The 20596-nt window shown below is 40.6% G+C and overlaps 2 protein-coding genes across 3 annotated transcripts; one reads left to right on the top strand and one right to left on the bottom strand.

The window, feature by feature from the left end:
• Positions 1 to 1940: 1940 nt before the first annotated feature.
• On the bottom strand, positions 1941 to 3541 carry fancf (FA complementation group F). Its single transcript, XM_010747157.3, has 2 exons — positions 3445 to 3541; positions 1941 to 3198 (listed from the first exon to the last, which is right to left on the bottom strand). Exon 2 carries the CDS (start codon positions 3130 to 3132, stop codon positions 2098 to 2100), a length of 1035 nt encoding a protein of 344 aa, XP_010745459.3. The 5' UTR covers positions 3133 to 3198; positions 3445 to 3541; the 3' UTR covers positions 1941 to 2097.
• A 403-nt stretch (positions 3542 to 3944) lies between these two features.
• Positions 3945 to 20427, top strand: gas2a (growth arrest-specific 2a). 2 transcript variants are annotated; one of them, XM_010747156.3, is made up of 8 exons: positions 3945 to 4236; positions 8153 to 8314; positions 10371 to 10501; positions 13776 to 13920; positions 15078 to 15141; positions 15239 to 15470; positions 15566 to 15673; positions 18864 to 20427. In XM_010747156.3, the coding sequence occupies exons 2-8, from the start codon at positions 8170 to 8172 to the stop codon at positions 19074 to 19076; spliced, it is 1038 nt and encodes a 345-aa protein (XP_010745458.2). In that variant the 5' UTR covers positions 3945 to 4236; positions 8153 to 8169; the 3' UTR covers positions 19077 to 20427. The 2 variants fall into 2 exon arrangements, with proteins under 2 accessions (XP_010745458.2, XP_027128841.1); XM_027273040.1 differs by lacking the exon at positions 3945 to 4236 and adding an exon at positions 6428 to 6566.
• Positions 20428 to 20596: the final 169 nt, after the last annotated feature.

The following is a 20596-nucleotide window of genomic DNA, read 5'->3' as shown; positions in this document are numbered from 1 at the left end:
TGGGGGCTGGATCTGAGTTTTAATGAATGCTATCCTTCACGACCCTTTCGAAGCTGCAGAACAACAGTCGCCCTCAGCACGTCTCACTGCGGTTTATCACCCCACACTGAGACAGAACAATATTACACTGCATATGATTAAAAAAAAGGAAAAACCGTACTTTACATTTACAATTTCAGCCTAAAATCAGATTTTTTTCCCTCCCTTACTTAGTAGAAGACAGAAATGTTACATATCCCCATGAATACTGAATTAATTGTTCAAGAGATTGGCTGCTACTTCAGTTAACAGATTTAAAGCACATCTCCAAGCAGGCATCACACATTTAAAGCAGGCTGGTGGGCCTGTGTCAACATCCTGCTGTTTGAATAACACAACCCTGTAATTTTACCTCTCAGAGCAGGTCTCTCAGGTTCAGAGCAGTGGGCAATTTGGTCACATTAATGAGTCAGAAGAACTGGTTTGTAAATAGCTGCTTTAGTGTTGGTCTTGAGTATTTAAGTAGGAAGTGAAAATGATTGTTTACATTCAAGGAAACTAAAGATTTGTTGTTATTTGATTGATAATAACGACATGTTTTGAAATAAATAATGGGTAAAGCGTGTTTTCATTTAGTGCACATACCGCAGGCACAGGACTAAATTGTTGGCTTCTCATTTGGAGTCGACAGTAACACATCTGATCATCACCATGGCTGCTTACCCACTGTGCCAGTTATGTGCAAGGCTGTGAAAAAGAGTGAGAAACACAAAATCTAAAAATGAATAAAACTCTATCAGTGTTAAATCCCGAGGGCTAAACGATAAAGTGCTGGTGCTCGGTGAGATGAAGATGATGATATCTCATTAGGTTGCTCAGTAAAGTGAGTTTAATGTCTCTTTATTTGCCCCTAAAATGATTGTTCTGATTTTCTCACATCCTTCAATGCCCAACTAGATAAAATGTAATCTACATTAACGTGATAAAAGCACAAAGATTGCATGCGATCTCCTAAATCGTTGTTGGTTTCCATCCATCCGGATGCATATGTTCTTCATTGGTTGGAAATATATTGGTTGTGTACATGCTGCCCCTTACTCAGTGACCCATGTCTGTCTCTACGTGAATTGCTTTCATGGCGTGTTAAACGAGCCATGGTTGTGTTGGTGTTTCTCTCCTTGAGGCGGCCGTGTCTCTAATCCGCTGTCTGCCACAGTTATGTCACACACCGGCTATTGTGGAGGGTTTGATTGAAGACGCCTGATCTGACTAACTGATCCCTCGCCGCAGAGGTGCTGTGACACACGGGCGACATCTGAGATGTGTGAATTGGCAGTCGTGTCACATGACTGGCATTAAGCCAATCAAAAATGTTTTAGATTCAGACCCGGGTGCAGCTTTGTGGTGAAAAGGCAATACTGACAGATGGTGTGTGAACATAATTTTAGGTGTGTACAGATTGGATCACACAATGCATCTTGAGCACTACCAAACCAATCTCTCTCTCTCTCTCTCTCTCTCTCTCTCTCTCTGCGGGTCTGAACAATGTGGCAGTAAAGTTCCGATTATTTTTTTTCCAGGACCTCATAAATCGACGGCCACAGAATGATTTTAACATCGTAAGGTGGAATTTATGATGTTAAATGAAGCTTTGAATCTCCAGAGACCAATTTATAAAATGTAAACTGTTCACTGCCTGACAATTACTTTCAATTTAATTCAGTCAGGTCACGTGCTGCTGCGACCATCTGTCCTCGCCTTGTAGGCTGCGCATTATTTAACAAATATCCCCATTATATTAAGATTTTAAAAATCCATAATTACAAAAGGTGTATGCACGTCAATTCAATTTTTATTGCTGTTTTTTTAATCCTGTAAAATTATTGTAAATCATTTTGTGTGTAGTCTGCGCACAATTATATTTCACAAGTCAGGAAAAATGCAGCATTAAGAGTGAGGAGAAGATGACTCTGCTTTTTTTAAATGAGCCTGACAGTTTCCAACAGAGCTTTGGACACATTTTGTTTAATGTTTAAACACCCAGCCTTCAAACACTGCATAAACTGTACATTCAGTGATATGTTGGCCATGTCCTCCGGCTCTAAAGACACCAGACAGTCACTTGTTTATGATGGACAGGAGGTCTCCCCACACACTCAGACCTCTGACGTCAAAGTCTCCATCTGAAATTTTCAAAACATTTAACTCTTTTACTACACCCTCCCTGAGAGAGGGGCAAGCCTCCAGCAAGGCCAGGAAGTGCTCAGTGAGTCTCTGGAAGGACACTGAAGTTTGGTTTGTGCCGGTTTGAACCCATTCACCGTCACTTATGCTGTACTCCATATCAGAGGCCCAGTTTTTCAGCACAACGCAGTACGCGTCTCTGAATTTCAGGTGCCGTTTGGACAGGTCTATAACAAGCGTAGCAGGTAATGTGGAGCACATGTGCTGCAGCTCGCTGGGTTTTCTCTGCAGCCAGTCCAGGAGAAAATCCTGTGAAGCAGTTTGTGCCGCCGAGTTTGTCGTCGTCAGCAGAGCTGCGGCGATGACCAGACAGAAATGATGTGCTGCTCCGTCGCATCCCTGGAGGACAGAGTCTAAAAAGTGCTCCGCCCGGCAGGCTTCGCTGCTTTGGCTCAGCAGAGCAGCCAGCTCCTCCATCAGCATCGCCCCCTGAACCTCAGCATCAGCACCAACAGCTGACACGTCTGTGAGAGGACTCAGGACTTTACATGCAGACTTGCACTGAATGATGCGGCTGCAGAGGCCGCTCACGCCCTGATACTCACTCTGCTTAGTGTTTGCAGGACTCATACTGTCAAAGAGTATCTTCATGATGGAGCTGGGCAACTCAGGGTTGCTCAACAGCCCAACAAGCAACAGGTGCTGACATTGGGAGAGATCCGAGAAGGAGACGTCGGTGTATGCAGGGAAAACAGCCTGCAGACTTTGATTTGTGAGCTGCAGCTGCTTCTCCATAATCCTCCTCATACCTGGATTATTATGAAACCTGGTGAAGACGTGCTCGCAGTACCGAGCCCAGTCAAAAGCCCTGGACAGAGTTTGTTCATCCCACTGCTCCACCACGCCGCTCCGCCCCGCCACGGCCAGCAGCTCCGCCGTGCCCGCCAGGTTTCTGAGCACCGCCTCCATGTGGCGCTGTCCGCGCTCAGAGTTCAGCCTCCGGGCCCCGGCGGTGGACGAAACACACACACCCCACTACGGAGGAGACACACAACATTTACACAAACAGCCCGAAGACCCGCTAATGTGCGTTAAAGCGCTAACTAGCGGGTTAGCTACATGTTAGCTTAGAAAAAAGGTAAACAAACTACAGGACTTCCGGTGGCGCGTTTCAAAACAAAATCCACTTTTTAAAATAGTTTTGAGTATTTAGCATTGCACACACAAGACTTATTTAAAGGAGTATTTAGTGGAAATAAACATAGTTGCTGTTGTACTTACTTGTCTTTGTCTTTTCTGTGCTCCCGCTGCCTGTTTGTGCCGCTTTTACCACTGCGCATGCGCACTTTGGTGCTAAGCGTTGGCCAAGCGTATTTTCCTTCAAAATAAAAGCACAGGGTAACTTTTGCACAATGGACTCGAAACACAAAAAACTCAGTACGCACACATGGTTTAATGCAAACATATTTATGTGACAAATTATGCATATTATGTAGTCTAGCTAGAACCGAAAAAAACAACACTTTTTTTTTTTTAATTGTGTCTGATTTATTGTGATCGCCATGAATTCATTTGCCTCTGCAAAAAATGTGTCATTTAAAATTAATAGTGCTCACAGCAAACATAACTATAGATTTCACATGGCCAGGGTCTGTCAGTTGGATCAGATTACATGGGCACACACGGGGGAGAAAAAGAAATCCATTAAATCAAAGTGTATCGGAGGATTGGATTTCTCGGACTGACCTGCTGAATTCAGTCCAGAAATGTCATATTGAAGCAACACAAAGAGGAGAGAAGAGGGAGGCTGTGCCAACAGGATCAAACTTCCCTCCCATCAGTAACAGCAGCAGCGTGCTGTGAGTGTAAATGTGTGTGTGTATGTGTGTGTGTGTGCAGTCAGATCCTTGTGCAAATGCGCAGTGAGAAAGACCTCCCCAGTCCACACTGGTTCAGTATTTTGGAGCCTAACCTGTGGGTCGGTGCACCGCTGTGAAAAGCATGAAAACTGGGATCCAGCAGTTCACAGAACGAGTGAGAGGAAGGTGCGCACCAACGAGCTGAACCCTCAGGGTGAGCACAGATATGAGGCTTTATTAGGACTCATGCAAGAAATTGTCGCTGCTTTCCTGTTGCCAAATGAATGTCATACTTTTAAATATCTTTTACTTTATAGCCCCTTGCTCTTTTCACCAGAGGAATGTTTGCTTTGCATGAATAATGCCATCTTCTGTAGCTTATTTAAAAGTTTGGGCTCAGTTAAGTCTTACTTCTTAACTGATAAAAACTGTTAATTTTGCTTCAAAGCATGTTTAGTTACACAGATTCTGACATATTTTCTTCAGCTTTCATTTCATTGGTTTTAATTAGTGGGTGCTCAGCTGGATTTCAGTCATAACTCATTCCTTGATCTTATTTGCAGAATGGTAAAGTGTCTGTTGTGGTTGTTTTTATTTGTGACAGTTTGTGACAAAGAAGGAGACAGCTTTAAAATCTTAGAACAGTTGTAAATTAAATGTGCTGCCAAGGGTTTTTAAGAGGCCAACGCAACGCAGCCTAAAACTATTTTATCGCACTAAATTCAGACATAGCACCAACAGATCTGTATGGTACAGGAATAAGTATCTGCCAGTACTCATGACATATTGTTTGTCTGAAACACAATTAGTTGATGGTGCAATTTTTAGCCTGCGACAGCAGGTCTTTAAACGAAGGCCTGAGGCAGCCTATTAGATTAGATTAAGAAATTATGAAGTATTAAATCAGCCTCACAACTCAGATTTATGAAACTTCAAGTGTTGCACTAATAAACAGCATTACATGTTATATTATGTATATAAAAACAAGCTTTGTGCTGTAAAGTTTGGGTATGTTTTGAATTACTTTATATTACAGGAGAATATTCTGCTTTTATATTTATAATATTTTCTGCTGGAGACTTTGTACTTTACTGCCTACAGCTGATGATACAATGTGATACCTGAATACAACACACACAGTACTTCTCTGCAATAGAAACATGCTGAGTTCTCTTCTTTAAATGAACAAATCAGCCCCTAGATCAGTTTACTGTTTTAGAGGAGAAAGGCATGAAGGTCGGCGGGGTTTAGGAGGACAGAGCCACTCTTGTTTTTCTAATTGATGTGATTCAGCAGATGAAATTCCCATCCATATGCCTTTCCTACAGCGATATACAACCATCCAACCGTGGCAGTGTATGACGCCTTTACTGAAGTCACATGGCTTTTCAGACTGATGTATATTTGGATATCTCTGGACATTTGAATATCTCATATTTGTATAAATCTGATCTTTTCTCAGTCTAATCTCAGACTGCTTTAAGATTATTCTGAAAATATTATCATATCATCTTTGCTGTATAGCATCAGCAAGTTCAGCAGATGGCTCATGCTACATAAAGTCTAGCAGAGTGGTGATGATGGTTGTGTTTTTGGCCTGCGGCTGAAGAGGTCAGGCTACAGTGTGGTGAGAGGAAACCAGTATGTTTAACAACAGCTGGTTGTTTCTTTAAGACTCTTTCCTGGGAAAAAGAGGGGGAAACCCAGTATGATGTTCATTCATGATCCTTGTCCAGAGGAATACAGCTTTGGAACCCATAACGCTTCATGACAATGCATTTTACAGCTAACCCAACAGGGTTTTTAAATGTTATATTTAGCTTAAGCAGTAGGAGAGTTGTCTTAACACATAAGGGAGTTAATGTGACAAATTCAAAATCACTAAATTTGGAGATACACAGTCTTCGTTTGACAGTATTGACATGCAAAATATATAATAGAAAGCAAAAGATATATTTTGCTAGAAAACAGAAGAATTTTTTATGTCACCCATTAACAGATAAGCCAAATACCCATGCTTATATTTACACATAGCACCAATGATTGAGCTTATATGAATGGGTGTTGTACTATAAGACATGAGAAGTTGTCCCAGTGCCCTTGTTCTGTCTGTCAGCCTGCACCACAGTGGACATGGGAAAGTAGCACCTGTGTGTGAGTGCTGAGCTCCATAGTTCAGTGTTTGTGTGTGTATGTGTGTGAGTGTGCGCAATGAGGGGCTCTTGTCTTCATGAAGATAAGACAACCCTGGTCGGACATCAAGGTCTTGATGTCCAGTGTCACACCACAGTGTGATTTGGTTACAGCCAACTCCAGAGAGACCTTGAAATGTTACACAGCTTTAAAGGTCAGATTCCTCACATTGTGTTACACTCCCTCGGTATTCTGAGCAAATTTTCAGCCATCGCAGACTATGAGCTAATTGTTCTTCGTGGTGGTGCTTCCTTGTTTGAATAAGCCCTTCTTATAATTTGCATCATATATCCTGTTTCTATTTGCCTACCATGGGGAATGCAGATGTTCGTGCCTGTTTCTAAGCTGGAGGTAAAATATTCTATACGTAGATAAGATAGATGAAGATAAGATTTCATTGTTTCATCATGTGCACTGTATTCAACATATTTTCTATTACTGCAATGCAACCTGAACAACGATGTACTACTTTATTCTCTGATTTTATTCTATTTATTTGTTTATTTATTTCCTTCTTCATGAGTGATCCTTGATTACATGACTACATCATCCTTTTCAGAGTTAAGTAAAAATTAAATCAGTGTCCTTGCGATGTCACCATCTCTAAGTCATGTTCTTCTCTAGATCGGCACACATCCAATGTCAGCGTTCAGAGAGGAAATAGCAGCTTTAAAAGTGTGAATATTAACTGGCGAGCTGTTGATTTGTGTTGTTATTCTGCTCAGGTCTTACATCTGCTGCCCAGTTGTTTTTTCAGTTACTCACTTGACACGGCAGCAAATCCATTAATGGAGTGACACTGGACTGAAATGTGAAAGATTTTCACATTATAGCTCATATGGTCAACACTTCGCCGTACTGTAACATATTATTGGAAAAGATTGTGAGAAATGTCTCATTTATTCAATGACTTCACTTTGCAGGCAGCTCTGAATATCGATGTCAAATGCAGTCTCTCCATCGGGCTGTGATGTAAGGCCTGTCTACTGAACTGGATTGATTTAGGCTGTATGGCAGACTCTATCATAGATTGCAGCGTAATCTGAAGGGGCTCTTTGTTTGTGTCTGCTGTCGAATAAAGGTCTTACTGTATGAATCTGGCTGGTATAAAAAGTGTCTCTTGTCCAGTGAAGAGGCGGACCGGAACTGTGCTGTCAGGGTCCATGAGAACGTCAACATGTCAACAGGTGGACTGTAAACTTAACCAGGATTTGGCCAAGAGAACAAAAGCACTCAGATCTGTTGTATTTGAGTCTCATTAGGCCTGAATGTTAGCTTTTAATGGAGAATATAGTCAACTTAGGTCATGTATGTAAAATAGATCCTATATAACTAGATGAAAGACAAACTCTAGTTTCACCTTATCAATTATGAGGATTTAACCAAATATATTTTAGACTGTTGGTTTATCAAAATAAAACGATACCACCTGGATTCTGGGAAATTATATTGGGATTTCTTTGACTATTTTCTGACATTTTATGAACAGCTGATTGATTAATAATGAACATTTTTGTTAGCTGCAGCTCAAATGTTTACCTATAAATCATTTTGTGTATGTATATAAGCTATAGATATACAGTAAAGCCAGATGGTGGATCTACTTTCACATACATACATCCATATACGTGCATACACATGGTATGTACGCATACAAGCAGTGAACACAATGATTTTAACACCTGTATCAGTTTATCCAACGTAAGTGTGGCCTGAAAATGTCCATGCAGTTGAATCAACACCTCAATGTCTCAGCCTCAACTTTAAAACATATGTGTTGTATTGTATTACACGTTTTTTTTAATTTTATTGTGTTCATTTCCATATCGGCTCCCTGTATACAGTTTATATACATGTCTGTCCTGTTTGCAAGCTCACATTGAAGGTTCACATTGTTTGCTGTCTTTGTGTGTTCACCTCCTCCTCTCCTTCCTCAGGCTGTCAATAGGGAACCATGTGTAGCTCCCTGAGCCCCAAACAGCCAAGTGGCCCCGGCCTCACAGATATGCAGCAGTACCACCAGTGGCTGGCCAGTCGACATGAAGCCAGCCTGCTGCCCATGAAGGAAGACCTGGCCCTGTGGCTCACTAACATTCTCGGTAAGCAGCAAATAAATGCATGACACTGTCTGACAGTATAAAAGCAATCCTGCCTTCCTGACTATGAAAACATCATGAGTCAGCATCAAGGATATCGTCAGTGTCAACAGACATCTTGTTTCCATGTTTACTTTTATCTGCTGGTTCTTTCAACACAGGTTTTTAAGTAGTCGTGTTTCATATTGGTGCAATATAGTGCCTCAGTTTGTGGTAAATGAATCATTTCCCACAAATTCTGCACAAACTTTGCTAACAAATACATGAATTGGTATTAATTAAGAGATATTGCTGACATAAACTCCTCTGTAGGGGACTGGAATCAATCTGAACCTCATTACAAATCGGTTTCTATGTTCACACAGTCTCCCATACATTCGCCTTAATTGAATAATGGCTGTCATTAAGCCAGTGGTGGAGAATAAGCAGCAGAGGGAACATCGGCAGAAGATTTGTGCAAGGCTGCTCTTGTATAAAAATGCACCGTAATTCTTCTACAGTGCATTTACAAAACAAATGCATGAAGCACTCCGAGGATCTGATTTGAATTTAGCAACTTGGATTTAATATATTTAGGACACACAACACATGATAGACTCAGTATGGTTTATTTTAACATGGGGAGTGGTAAAAGACAAAAAGCCATTTGGCAGGTTTAACTGTGGCACCAGTGACCAACCAGAGTGGACACAAAAATCTGTTTGTCAGGAAAACACAAATTCTTGAAATTCCTCCATCAGAGTAGGTTACAATGTAAGAATTAAGCAATTGTCCACGGAATCTGTCCACGTGGAGACAAACTGTCTGTTAGCTGTATTGTATCAGCGTTTTAAGATTGGTTTAAGACTTTAAAAAGAGAGTCATCTGATGCACCTAATTTCTTACAGAACATCCTGCAGACTGCATGCAGCAACCATTTCTAAATCAACTGAAAGCCAATTAGCTTCCCAAAACTGACTCCTGACTGTGTGCGAACAACTTAAATAACTTCAATATCTTCCTTTTTTATCTGTGTGTTTGCACTGGAACCAGCTGAGCTGGAATCCTCTGGTCTTCTGCGGTAAGAGATCAAGGACAAGACTTCAGAAGGACAAGCATCCATGTGTTTCTAGTAAATACACAGTATTGAACCAGTTTGTTTGTTTAAGACATGCTTTGTGTGTTTGTCAAAAAGAAGAAGGCGCTGATATGCTTAGCAGTGTTTACAGTTTCAGGTGGGAGGAGCGGCGCGGTGTAACGATGAGTCCACTTATTGAGTGGGAGGTGGATGCTTGGTTATACTGATGAGTCATTTTGCTGTTATGATGGGAAGTTGGATAGACTGAGCAATTTATAGGACTGAGGTTCTGAGGAGCTTAAATGTTTCTCAGAGAGCCCTCTGGAATATATTTTCCTCATGCCACGAGGAGCAAAGCAGAGTTTGAGCATATAAGACGGGAGCTCGCTGAGTATTTCTCAAGATTTCAATCTCGCTTTTCTGGGCTCAATTACAACATTTGGAACTCATTAAACGTCGAACCCCCAGACCCCTCCTCCTATAAGAAACAGAAAAGGGATTTAAAAAAAATCTCTCCAGTTTCTTTCCACAGACACCCCCCTGCCACCACCTCCTATTTCACAATGATCTAACTAAGAAGGAATGGTCCTCTGGAAGTCAGTCAACTGGACACCACATGTTGATCATCGATCTATCTCTGCAACTGTGCAGGATAATGAGGCATTACTGGGCACAATCAGATGCCACCTTTTCGTGTGTGACCTTGTCATTGTCATCCCCACGGTGTACTACCAGAAAATCCCCCCAGATTCCCCCAAGTCATGTTGTCATATTTGAACATTTGGCTTCTGCAGAGCCGTCTAAATCCAGCAGCACAAGCCAAGCTCAATCAGCCAAGCGATTTCTGAGTCAATAACATTGCATCAGGTTCAGCTTCAACTGGGAATCGTCTGGAGATTTTATTCTCTTATGCTGTATTTATATACATATATTCTAAAATGAGCATTTTTATGTTGAATTTATGGCTGGATTTTCTGCTTTCTTTATGTGTCCCGTGGTTAGGTCTGGAAATCACCGCTGAGAGCTTCATGGATCGCTTAGACAATGGCTTCCTGTTGTGCCAGCTGGCTGAGACACTACAGGAGAAGTTCAGGCAAAGTAACGGAGACCTGCCTACTCTTGGCAATAGCAAGGTACAGAGAAACCTGAGGATTACAGTAGTCTAGCATGATAACTGTTACAGTGAAAACACTAATCTGGGAGCCAGATCTGGGTTGAAAGTCTTCCTGGACTAATTTTTAAGTTTGAATGATTCAACAGAGGATTGATCGTGAGAGGGGAACCATCAACCATCATTCAGGCAGTAACTCATTAGATCATTTTGACTGACAGTCTTTGTAGTCTCAAATATTTTAGCAATTCTTTTGCTTGATTAGAAAGGAATGTGAATTGTTATTGTTTAAGCAATGTTTAATATCAGTTTTCTGTACTGCCACAAATTATGCCTTGAAATCCTTTTTGTAGGATTTATTGGGACCAGACTGCTTGAAGACAACAGTATTGAAGCTTTATTGACTCCCACTGAGACAGGAAACAGCGATACCCTGATATTAGATTTCACTCAATTAGATCAATAAAAGCTACACTCGCCCCTCTAAGAAGTGTTAATATAATACTTTAATAATATCAACGCTTCAGGATACCTTTGGAGCATAATGACAGACACTAAATAGTGTTATATTTAATATCTGCCCTTGTTGATTGGTTTTGTCAGCTCAGCAGCGACCATGAATCTCAACTTTGCAAGGAGCTCTGCAATTTCAGAAAGCAGTGCACAAAGGGTGGGATGGGGGATGGGGCCTGCAGCCTTCTGCAGGACAAAAAAAAAGAAAAGAAAAAATAAGGCTGGCAAGGACACATTAACTGATGGGGCCCCATATCCTCGGTGAGGATTGGCAGAACTATGTTCAATGTTCATTTCTTGTGCGCCTTGAGTGAATGTTTCGTTCATTTTACAAGATTAAAGGCTAACATTGCAAGTTATTGCAATTTAACCCAAGCAATCTGTGCAAACATATATTTCAGTGGGTCATTGCTCAAGAAAACAAACTGATTGGGGTGCAAATCCTTAGATTGTATCAGCTTCAAAGAAGGTTTGACGTCTGAAGTATATTACTGACAAGAAGTCCTCAGACACATTCTGCAGTATTGAAATAATTTGCAATGGCCTTCAAACCTAAAATTGGACTTCAGAAGTGTTTAAAAACAAAATTGTCTCAGTCTCAATCAACATATTTTTAATATCTGTACTTACTTACACATTGACCTGACGTCTGGTGCTCAGTGGGATTACATATTTCTATCACTGATGTGGGCATGTGTCTGTTCAGAGGAAGAAGAAGCAAAAGACTCTTTTGTTTGCTCTTTAGTGAGAGTTGTTGATGTTTGCACTGAGGCATTACTGAGCTGATGACGGTGGGTCTCCTGATCCCAGTGTGAGTGTAGCTGCACAGATGTGAGGAAATACTTGAGGTCAGTGACCGTGGGATGACGAAGGAGCCACTGAAATAGAGGATCCTATTGATCGCAGAGACCTACAGAGGGATAGAGCAGAGGAGTCCCGAGACAGACAGAGGTCTACCCTGACCTAAAACTGGCTTTGATATCAAACAAAGTATTGCATTATGATATTTTATGATTTATTGCTGTTTGTCTACAACATTCACGTGAAGCGCTTTCAGTTAAATGAGCCATGTAAGATTAATCACCCTATCTATGCCTGATACACTCTACCTTAAGTTTATAATTTATGTCAAACAAATGTTGCTTTAGCAGTTTATCATGAGCTTTTTATGAGCTGTAGTTATTTACTGTTAACACTTTACCACATTAAAGAGAAACTTCCATCCGCCTTAAAGCCTCATTATAAGTTGGTGCGGAGTCGAACTAAGTGATTCCAGCAGAGAGACACAATAAATCCCTTTGTAGATGCTGTTTTGCCATCTGTTTACATCAGTCAAGATCAACTGCAGATGAGTGAAGACAACTTTTCTTTTTTAGTCACATCACTGTCATGTGCCAAGGTCAATAATACAACCCTGTTGATGGTTACAATTTACTACAGAAGTACAGAAATTTAAAGCAAAAGTTCAATATTTTAAGAAATGCACTTTTTCGCCTTGTTTTAAGATTGACGTCACTCCAATATCTGTCCTTTAAATTTGAAGCTACAGCCAGCACAAAAACTGGTTTTATCACGGAAACTGTAGCAGTAAAAAGTTAACCTGGCTCAGTCCAAAGGTAACAAAATTTGCCTACAGCACCTCTATGAACTTGCTATATCTTGTTTGTTTAATATGTGCAAAACTGAGAAGTAAAAACAACAACTGGCCCTTTTACAGGTGAATTGTGTTGACAAGTTTTGTGGGAAACCAGTGGAGACTCCAGGAGGTTACTGTGTTGGAAATAGTTCGACACATAACGCAGTAGTGGTGCTGGTAGACGTATTTTATAACCATTGGATGCAGGCTAGCTGTTTTCCTCCTAAGTTAAGTTTCATGTTCAGTGGACAGATGTAATAGTAGTATAAATCTTCTCATTTAACTCTCAGCAAGAAATAAAATAAACAAATGTTGAACTTTTGGACCTACAGCTGTGAAGTAGATAGATAGGATGCAGTTCTCCATAAATCATGAAGTTTATAATCTTCCAGAGTGCAAGAAATCATTATATGATTTTCAAGCAAAGTACTTCCTTATGCTAATTATTAGTTTCAAACCCTTTAAACATAATCTTTGGCCTCTGCGCAATTATTAGATAAGTAGAGGTAAGGATAATTCAGCAAGCCACCACAGAAATAATAACTTGTCACACTCAGACTGTTAGATCAAATGACACTGGCGAGGCCAACATTATTTCTCCAGGAATGCAAAGTAATTCAACAACAGAAAGGATCCCAGAAAAAAAGTCAAAAGGAGAGCCTGGAAAGAAAAGAAAAATACCCACAAAAGCCTACATATTTCCAGCATGAGCTCATTGCACCTTTTTCATAGCACAGACGCACATATCCTGTATAAAACCACAGCAAGGCGCATAAATCTCTCTGAACAGACCATGTGGGGGCTGAAACCCATAACCATGTTATTTGATCCCAAATCATAGAGGGCCTGGTAAAGTAGCCCCAGTTTTCTAACCCGTCATCTCCCATATTGATCTGTATAGAAAGGGTCCTTGATCCTGAGCTTAAACCAGAGACTCAACAGATGGAGAAGAAATCAGTGTAGATAAAAAGTGTGTGGCTCTATGTTTTGACGAAAATTCTCAGGGTTGGGCTGCACAAGTCACCCTGTTGGATGTTTGTTTTCTCTTTGTTGAACACAAAGTAAAAGTTCATGTTCAGTTCTGTGTCCAATTTCTATTCATCAATGAACGTTTGGGGAAATTCTACTAACCTCTCCGTGTCTCTAGGAGAGTATTCCCTATCAGAAGATACCATGTCGGCGGAGCGCTCCCTCCGGATCTTTTTTTGCACGGGACAACACAGCCAACTTCCTGGCCTGGTGTCGTAAGGTTGGAGTTGGAGAAACATGCCTGTTTGAGTCAGAGGATTTAGGTGAGTGTATCCTGCCAGAAACATCAAAATGCTAGAAAACAGGCTCCAGTTTCCTCATAGAGAGACAATACAGTGAGTCTCTGGTTGGCACTGGCACTGCAGGGGCATTGGACTCAGATTTCTATCTCCTTTGAATGGCGTGATTGTGCAGGTAGACTCATCACGTGGGTTGGACTGCTTCCCTCTCTCAAATCCTTTGACTTCTACACAAAGCTCACAAGGGCAGCAGTCTGCTGGGAGCACTGTGATGGGTGCAGCTCTTACCTGACCATAAGGCCGTCTGCATCTCGAATGCTGTGCTCATGCACCAAATGTCTGGAATAAAACAAAGGGAGCACAGACAGAAGGGTGTGAGTTAGTGAGAAAGTAGGCCAACGCTATGCAAATGTTTCCCTGAGCCTAGAATAGAGACATTTTGCTCTCTTCCTCTTCCCGTTCAGTGTTTTATCTTTGTCTCACTCTCTCTATTGCAAGGATTTGTATCTGAAATATGCTTGCAGTCCTGAACTGAAATATTATCCTAACAATCAGATGTACGAGTATCTGACCCTGTCAGTGACAGACACCTAAAAATTCATACATTCCTGTAATTTTTGACTAATGGCTGGTGGACTATCGCTAAACAATTTAAACCATGCAAATCATTTCTGAAGGCTCACAGTAATCTTATCAACACTGCGCCGTCACATGCAGTGGACATGTAATGATGATATTAAAAAACAGTAACAGCTGACATGTTTTCTTTTCTTTTCTTTTCTTTTCTTTCTTTCTTTCTTTCTTTTCCTTTTCTTTCTTCAGTTCAGCAGTAGATGTAACAACACCAGGTTTGCTACCATGAACTGGATATATCATCTATAACGCATGGTGTTGTGTTTCACATGCATCGTATATTTTGCATCTACTTTCACTGTGTGGTCATATTTTCAGTGAGGTTAAAATAAACACCTCAAACTTTTATAAACATCTGCATTTTCATTCACGTTGGAATAAACAGGATTGCAGAGGAGGGGAGTGTTTGAATGCTTGAAGCTCATGAGCTCATTTTTGCGTGCCACTTACCATCACACAGCCACTCATCATCACTCATTGTCGTTTTCTAGATACCGTACATACCATACTGTAATTACTTAATGCTAAAGCCTGATGTCTTCCTGCAGTTCTTCATAAGCAGCCACGAGAAGTGTGCCTGTGTCTTTTAGAGTTGGGACGGATAGCATCACGGTAAGGTCTTTCTTCATCCATGACTGTTTTCTTCATTGTAAATATCTTTGTTATTCTACGTGTATGGATTGACATTGCTGCTTGTTACCTTTAATAGGTACAATGTGGAGCCTCCAGGCCTTATAAAGCTGGAGAAAGAGATTGAACAAGAAGAGAAAGCACCTCCACCTCCATCGCCTCCACCACCTCCATCACCTGTATCCCCAGCTCAGCCCCTCCCTCCATCTCCCTCTTTATCCCCTACCCAATCTCCTTCCCCATCTCCAACTCCTCCTCCTGCCAAAGTCACCTCCAGCAAGAAAAGCACAGGGAAGCTGTTGGATGATGCCGTGAGTTAGCAGAAGTTCCTCCTCTGGTTTGGTTTCTTCTTTTTGATATCAGGGTGGAAAAATCTCTAATATGTTTATCTTTGTGTGTGTTACAGGTAAGACACATCGCTAATGATCCCCCCTGCAGATGTCCAAATAAATTCTGCGTAGATAGGCAGTCACAGGGCCGATACCGTGTTGGGGAGAAGATGCTTTTTATCCGGGTGAGTTTATTGTACGCAGCATCTGGTGTCAGACAATGTTTTAATTTATGAACAATAGTGGAAAAGGTATTTAAATCCTGTACATAGTTAAACATAAAAATACCACAATGGAAAAATGTACTGTTCAAGACTTCATCATATGTATATTCACATCTTCTGTACTTAAGTTCAATTCTGAAGTACTTGTATTTACCTAAGTACCTCCATTTTATGTCACTGAAAGGAGGATGTTTACCTGCAATAGAATATTTTAACTTTATGATATAGTATGAGCTACTTAGTAAAGAATCTGATCACCTCTTCCACCATTGGACATCATATAATGTTTGATAGCTAATTGTCCAACTATGCATCATATTATTTGAATGAACAAAAAGACATAGTAAATTAATTTTCAAATCAGTTTTGGGTTGTGATAATAAGGTCTCATATTGCAATTCAGGCCCCTTTCCATTCACACAGCATATATCTGTATGTTGATACTTCAGTTTTGGGATGAAAGTGACCCATTGTCTCCCGTGTCTGGAGAGCCTCAGCCTTTGCTGTGAGGTCTCATTTGTTGGTAATGGTATTCCGACAATGTCCATCTTCAGCCAAACATAATGTGGCTCATTGGCTGCAGAAGGAAAATAACATTCACACATTTCCATATGATGTGATGACCAAGTTATTACTTGGAAAATATTTACTGAGTTATATCACCCAGTACTGGCCGGTGCATTAATTGCATCTTATAATCACATTGAATCCATCAGCCCAGGAAATGTTCCTCGACTTTCTCTGAGTGGAGGGTATTGGAGAAGATAAATGGAGGCCAACACAGATTAGAGAAGTAGCATTGGTCCCCTTGGGATGCTGGTTACTTGGCAACGTGCAACCAGGATTCACACCTCTAAGAATGTGATTCATGCCACCTGAACGTTTACAATGTGGAGACAATCAAAAGAGAGTTTACTCGTGGGTGTCCTCTGCTGTCAGTCCATTATATTGCAACCACCAATGTCAGATCTCGAGCAAATCTAATCAGGCATCGAAAGGTTTGAATGAACAAAGCTCTTTTTAAATATTAATGAGGACAATAACGCTCTAAAATCCTGCTAGAATAACATCAATAACGAAACAACATAAATCTGAATATTTATCATCATTTGATGCCTTTTTAATGACTGAATGCTTCAGTCTTCATTGTGTTGCTGAGCAACCAAGGACAAATGGCGAGGAGCTCTCTCACCGTTGATCCAATGCAGTCTGCTGTACAGTAGATCGTGTACACTGCCATGGCAAGTCGGTTTTATTTATTTATATACTCGATATCACAAATTCCCCTCAAAGCTCTTTACAATCTTTACAACATATGAATCCTCAGAAAGAGTCACAGACGTACTAGATGTCAATTTTACAAAATCATGTGTATTAACATGTGTTATTGTGTGCACAGTTACAATATGTGAGCTTCATCATTTGAAAACACCAAAGCAAGTGTTGACCCTCTACCCCTCTGTCTGAGCCAGCACTCTTCACAGTCAAAGATGCTTTAATTAAAATTCCTCAAATGGGTTTAACCCCCCCGTAGCTGCTTCCACTGAAAAGGCGTGAATGCAGTAAGGCCGAGTCACTGTCTTTAGGAAGCCGTGAACCAAGGACAACACTGGCATGCAGCACATATAAGAGTCTAGTCCACAATTATCTGTACATGCCTGAGAGACTGACCTTCTCAGCTCCTGGAATAAATGAGGTGGTTGTAGCCTCAACAAGGGGGCAAAGTAACATCACACTGTTTGTGAGAAGTGCTGTCCAAGCTCAGCCCCCGGGCCTCTGTCCTTCTCTGGGCTGCTGAGGAGGGAATGGTCTCCAACAAGGGTCTTGTCCCAAAGCAGCGTGATTGAAACCCCTCTGCATCACACAGGTCCATTAAATCTACAGTCAGCAAAGCCTGAAGGCCTGGCTCTGGTGATTGGAAGCACTGCCCGGCCAGTGCCCTCTTGATTGATTCTTTTAAGGGGCTTATAAATGTTGAATGTTATGCTGCTGGAGGGCAGGAAGCCTCATATCTGGCCAGACTGAGGTGACATTCTCATGAGGTAGTTTACCCTTTTTATCAAACAGTCTAGTTTGGTATTTGTCTGACTCTTTCTCCCACTGTTTGTGTTTTTAAGCCTATCCTAATAGGGTTAATAGGAATTTGTTAATTTACTATATCTTTTGAGAAGGGTAACACAGTAAACAAGCTTGTTTTAATGGGGGTGTAATGCCATGTTAATGAGGTGGGGGGTGATGAGGCTCCAAAGTGAGGCAGACATGTTTTATGTCTGCAGCCTCTGGGGAATGCAAGTATCAGGGCATCCAATATATTAAAGTATTTTATTTCTTCTTCTCTTTATTATAATGGCCACTGTTGCCATAGTACCCAACCTTGAGAATGTGCACTGACGTGGCAGGTGGCATAATGTTGAAGCAAATGTTTCAGATTGAATGTTGAAAAAAACACGACATATAATTCTGAGAAAGAACCACAGTCGTCATAGCCGATGACAACAACATTGTTTGACAGACAAATCAGTGTTAAATTCAGAGATATGTTGCATTGTTTATATTCACTAGGTAATACAATAATGGGTGGGACAGAATAATGATAAATGTCTGTGTAAGTGCTGAAAGTATTATATATAATTGGCGAAAACCAGGACAATTTGAGTGTTTTATTGATATTTGTCAGGACACTCAGGACAGCTTGAAACTAGGACAATCCTGGACAAAGCGTCCATCTGGTCACTGTACTTATTTATTTATTTTTGGGTCCAATAATTTGGTTTCTGACTATAACTGTTCGATGCTAAGTAGCTAACATGCTGTACTCTTAGTTTTATACTTATTATACAATTCCAGACTTCAAACAGTGAGATGAATTAGTCATTCAGTGTGTGGCTGTAGCCTGCTGAACATGACATTAGGCTGGTAAGAGATGGAGAAAGATTCTCCCCAGGGACATGAACCACTCTGAGGCCTCCAGCATCAATCAACAACCCCATACATCAAAGCCACGCTTAACTGGTCATTCAACTTCTGCCTGAGAACCAAAGCCTCAATCAGTGAAATGACATTAGTCCTGTAGAAGCAAGGGCTCAGCAACAACGAGCCCTTTGACACACTGACATCAGAAGTGACACTATAATCCTATTTCTCTCTGCAGATGCTGCACAACAAGCATGTGATGGTGCGTGTTGGTGGAGGTTGGGAGACCTTTGAGAGCTACCTGCTGAAACATGACCCGTGCCGCATGCTCCAAATCTCCCGGGTGGAGGGCAAAATGTCCCCCGTCAGCAGCAGCAAGTCCCCCAATATCAAAGACCTCACCCCTGATAGCTACCTGGTGGTTGCAGCCCACTACCGCAGCAAAAAGTGAAGACATGCGAATGAAAAGTGCCATTAATAATAAACTTGACACAGAGGATGCTGATCTTGCCGTTGTTTAATACTGCCTAATGGATGTGGCTATGCAACATATCCCTGTTCTCATGCATATTATGGCTACAGACACAGCTGCATTCATGGAGAGCACACTCTGATTGTGATGCTTTGGTTTTGTTTTCTCTGTCAAAGAGAACTCATTCATAGGGGTGTTTGTGAGCAGATGAAGCCTGGGTAGGCCTTTAACAATGTGTTGTATTTTACAGAACAGCTTTGAAAAAAGTGTCAATCATCACAATCACATATATATTGTGTGTAGCTATACAATGTACATGAGTTTTTTTTTTTTTGGTATTTTAAGCAATATATCACTTGTAGTTGGTAGAATCTTTTCAGGTTTTAGCACACCTGCTCCTTTCATATAGTCAGTTGGGCCTATGGTACATGGCTGTAGTCATACATCCTAATGAAGTGAATGAAATTAAGTAAGTGGTGGAGGTTTAAGGACACTGAAGAAGCCAATTTTCCTTGGCAACCTACTAGACATTTTCCACTAAGGAAATGTGCTGTTAAACCCCTTTTTGTAAATCCGCCATTGACTGGTGTTGTTATCCTAAATGCCTCACAGTACATTGAATACACGTGTGCCTAGCACTCAAGTTGCAAGCTGAACTTTAGCTATGACATCAGAGGAATACGTGGAAACCTAACTGTCCAAAGAACTGTAATTTACCAAATCTTTAAATGATACTGTACAGTATTCCTGTGAAAACCACCAAATATCTCCTTGAAACCAAACATTGCTCATAAAATGTTATGGCTTTTTATTTTTGACATATTTTGTTTATTAGGCTGAGACAATGAGCAAAGCTTAGAGTGTTTACATGTTGAATAACTATTCTATGCAATGCATTTTTATACTATTAGCATTTTTAATAATTATTCATGATAATGATAGCTCCTGTTTTGTATAATTTCTATTTTAAGAACATGAACAATCACCTGTACATGATGCAGTATGTAGTTATATAGACCCTAATTGATTTATGGCTGGTAATGTTACACATTTACTCATTTGGGGTTCTTTAATTTGTTGTATACTGACCTCTAGAGGTAGTGAAATCATTGATGAATAACTTATATTTTTGAGGTTTAGATCCTTACAATTAATAGATATAATTCACAACATTATGATTTAATCTATTCATATTTTCCCCCTCGTAAATTAATAATGGGTTTGGGATGAGATCACTGGTTATGCAAAGTAATCAACACGCTTGTATGTGAAGTACATGTGTCCAATTTCTGTTTTAGATGTAAATTTTCAATAAATTCTCAAAAGCGTACACTTCAGTTTGAAATATGTACTTTGTCTGTATGTATTTTAAGTTTTCTAAGCAAGAGGCCAAACCTTAAAGAGTTAAATCATTTCTTATATGTAAAAATATTGGTAAAAGTTCAACAGATCACAGACTTGCGAAGCCTACAACAAATCGCATATTGTATTACTGATCA

This window comes from Larimichthys crocea, chromosome XXI, assembly GCF_000972845.2.
Source record: "Larimichthys crocea isolate SSNF chromosome XXI, L_crocea_2.0, whole genome shotgun sequence".
Classification (NCBI taxonomy): Eukaryota; Metazoa; Chordata; class Actinopteri; family Sciaenidae; genus Larimichthys; species Larimichthys crocea.
This window is presented reverse-complemented; position numbering and strand designations above follow the sequence as displayed.

Excerpts from the sequence above, each read along its gene's own strand:
- fancf (XM_010747157.3), bottom strand. The coding sequence starts at position 3,132 with ATGGAGGCGGTGCTCAGAAACCTGGCGGGCACGGCGGAGCTGCTGGCC.
- gas2a (XM_010747156.3), top strand. The coding sequence starts at position 8,170 with ATGTGTAGCTCCCTGAGCCCCAAACAGCCAAGTGGCCCCGGCCTCACA. Across the intron at positions 15,142-15,238 it reads TTGGGACGGATAGCATCACG|GTACAATGTGGAGCCTCCAG; the intron begins GTAAGGTCTTTC and ends TACCTTTAATAG. Across the intron at positions 15,471-15,565 it reads GGAAGCTGTTGGATGATGCC|GTAAGACACATCGCTAATGA; the intron begins GTGAGTTAGCAG and ends TGTGTGTTACAG.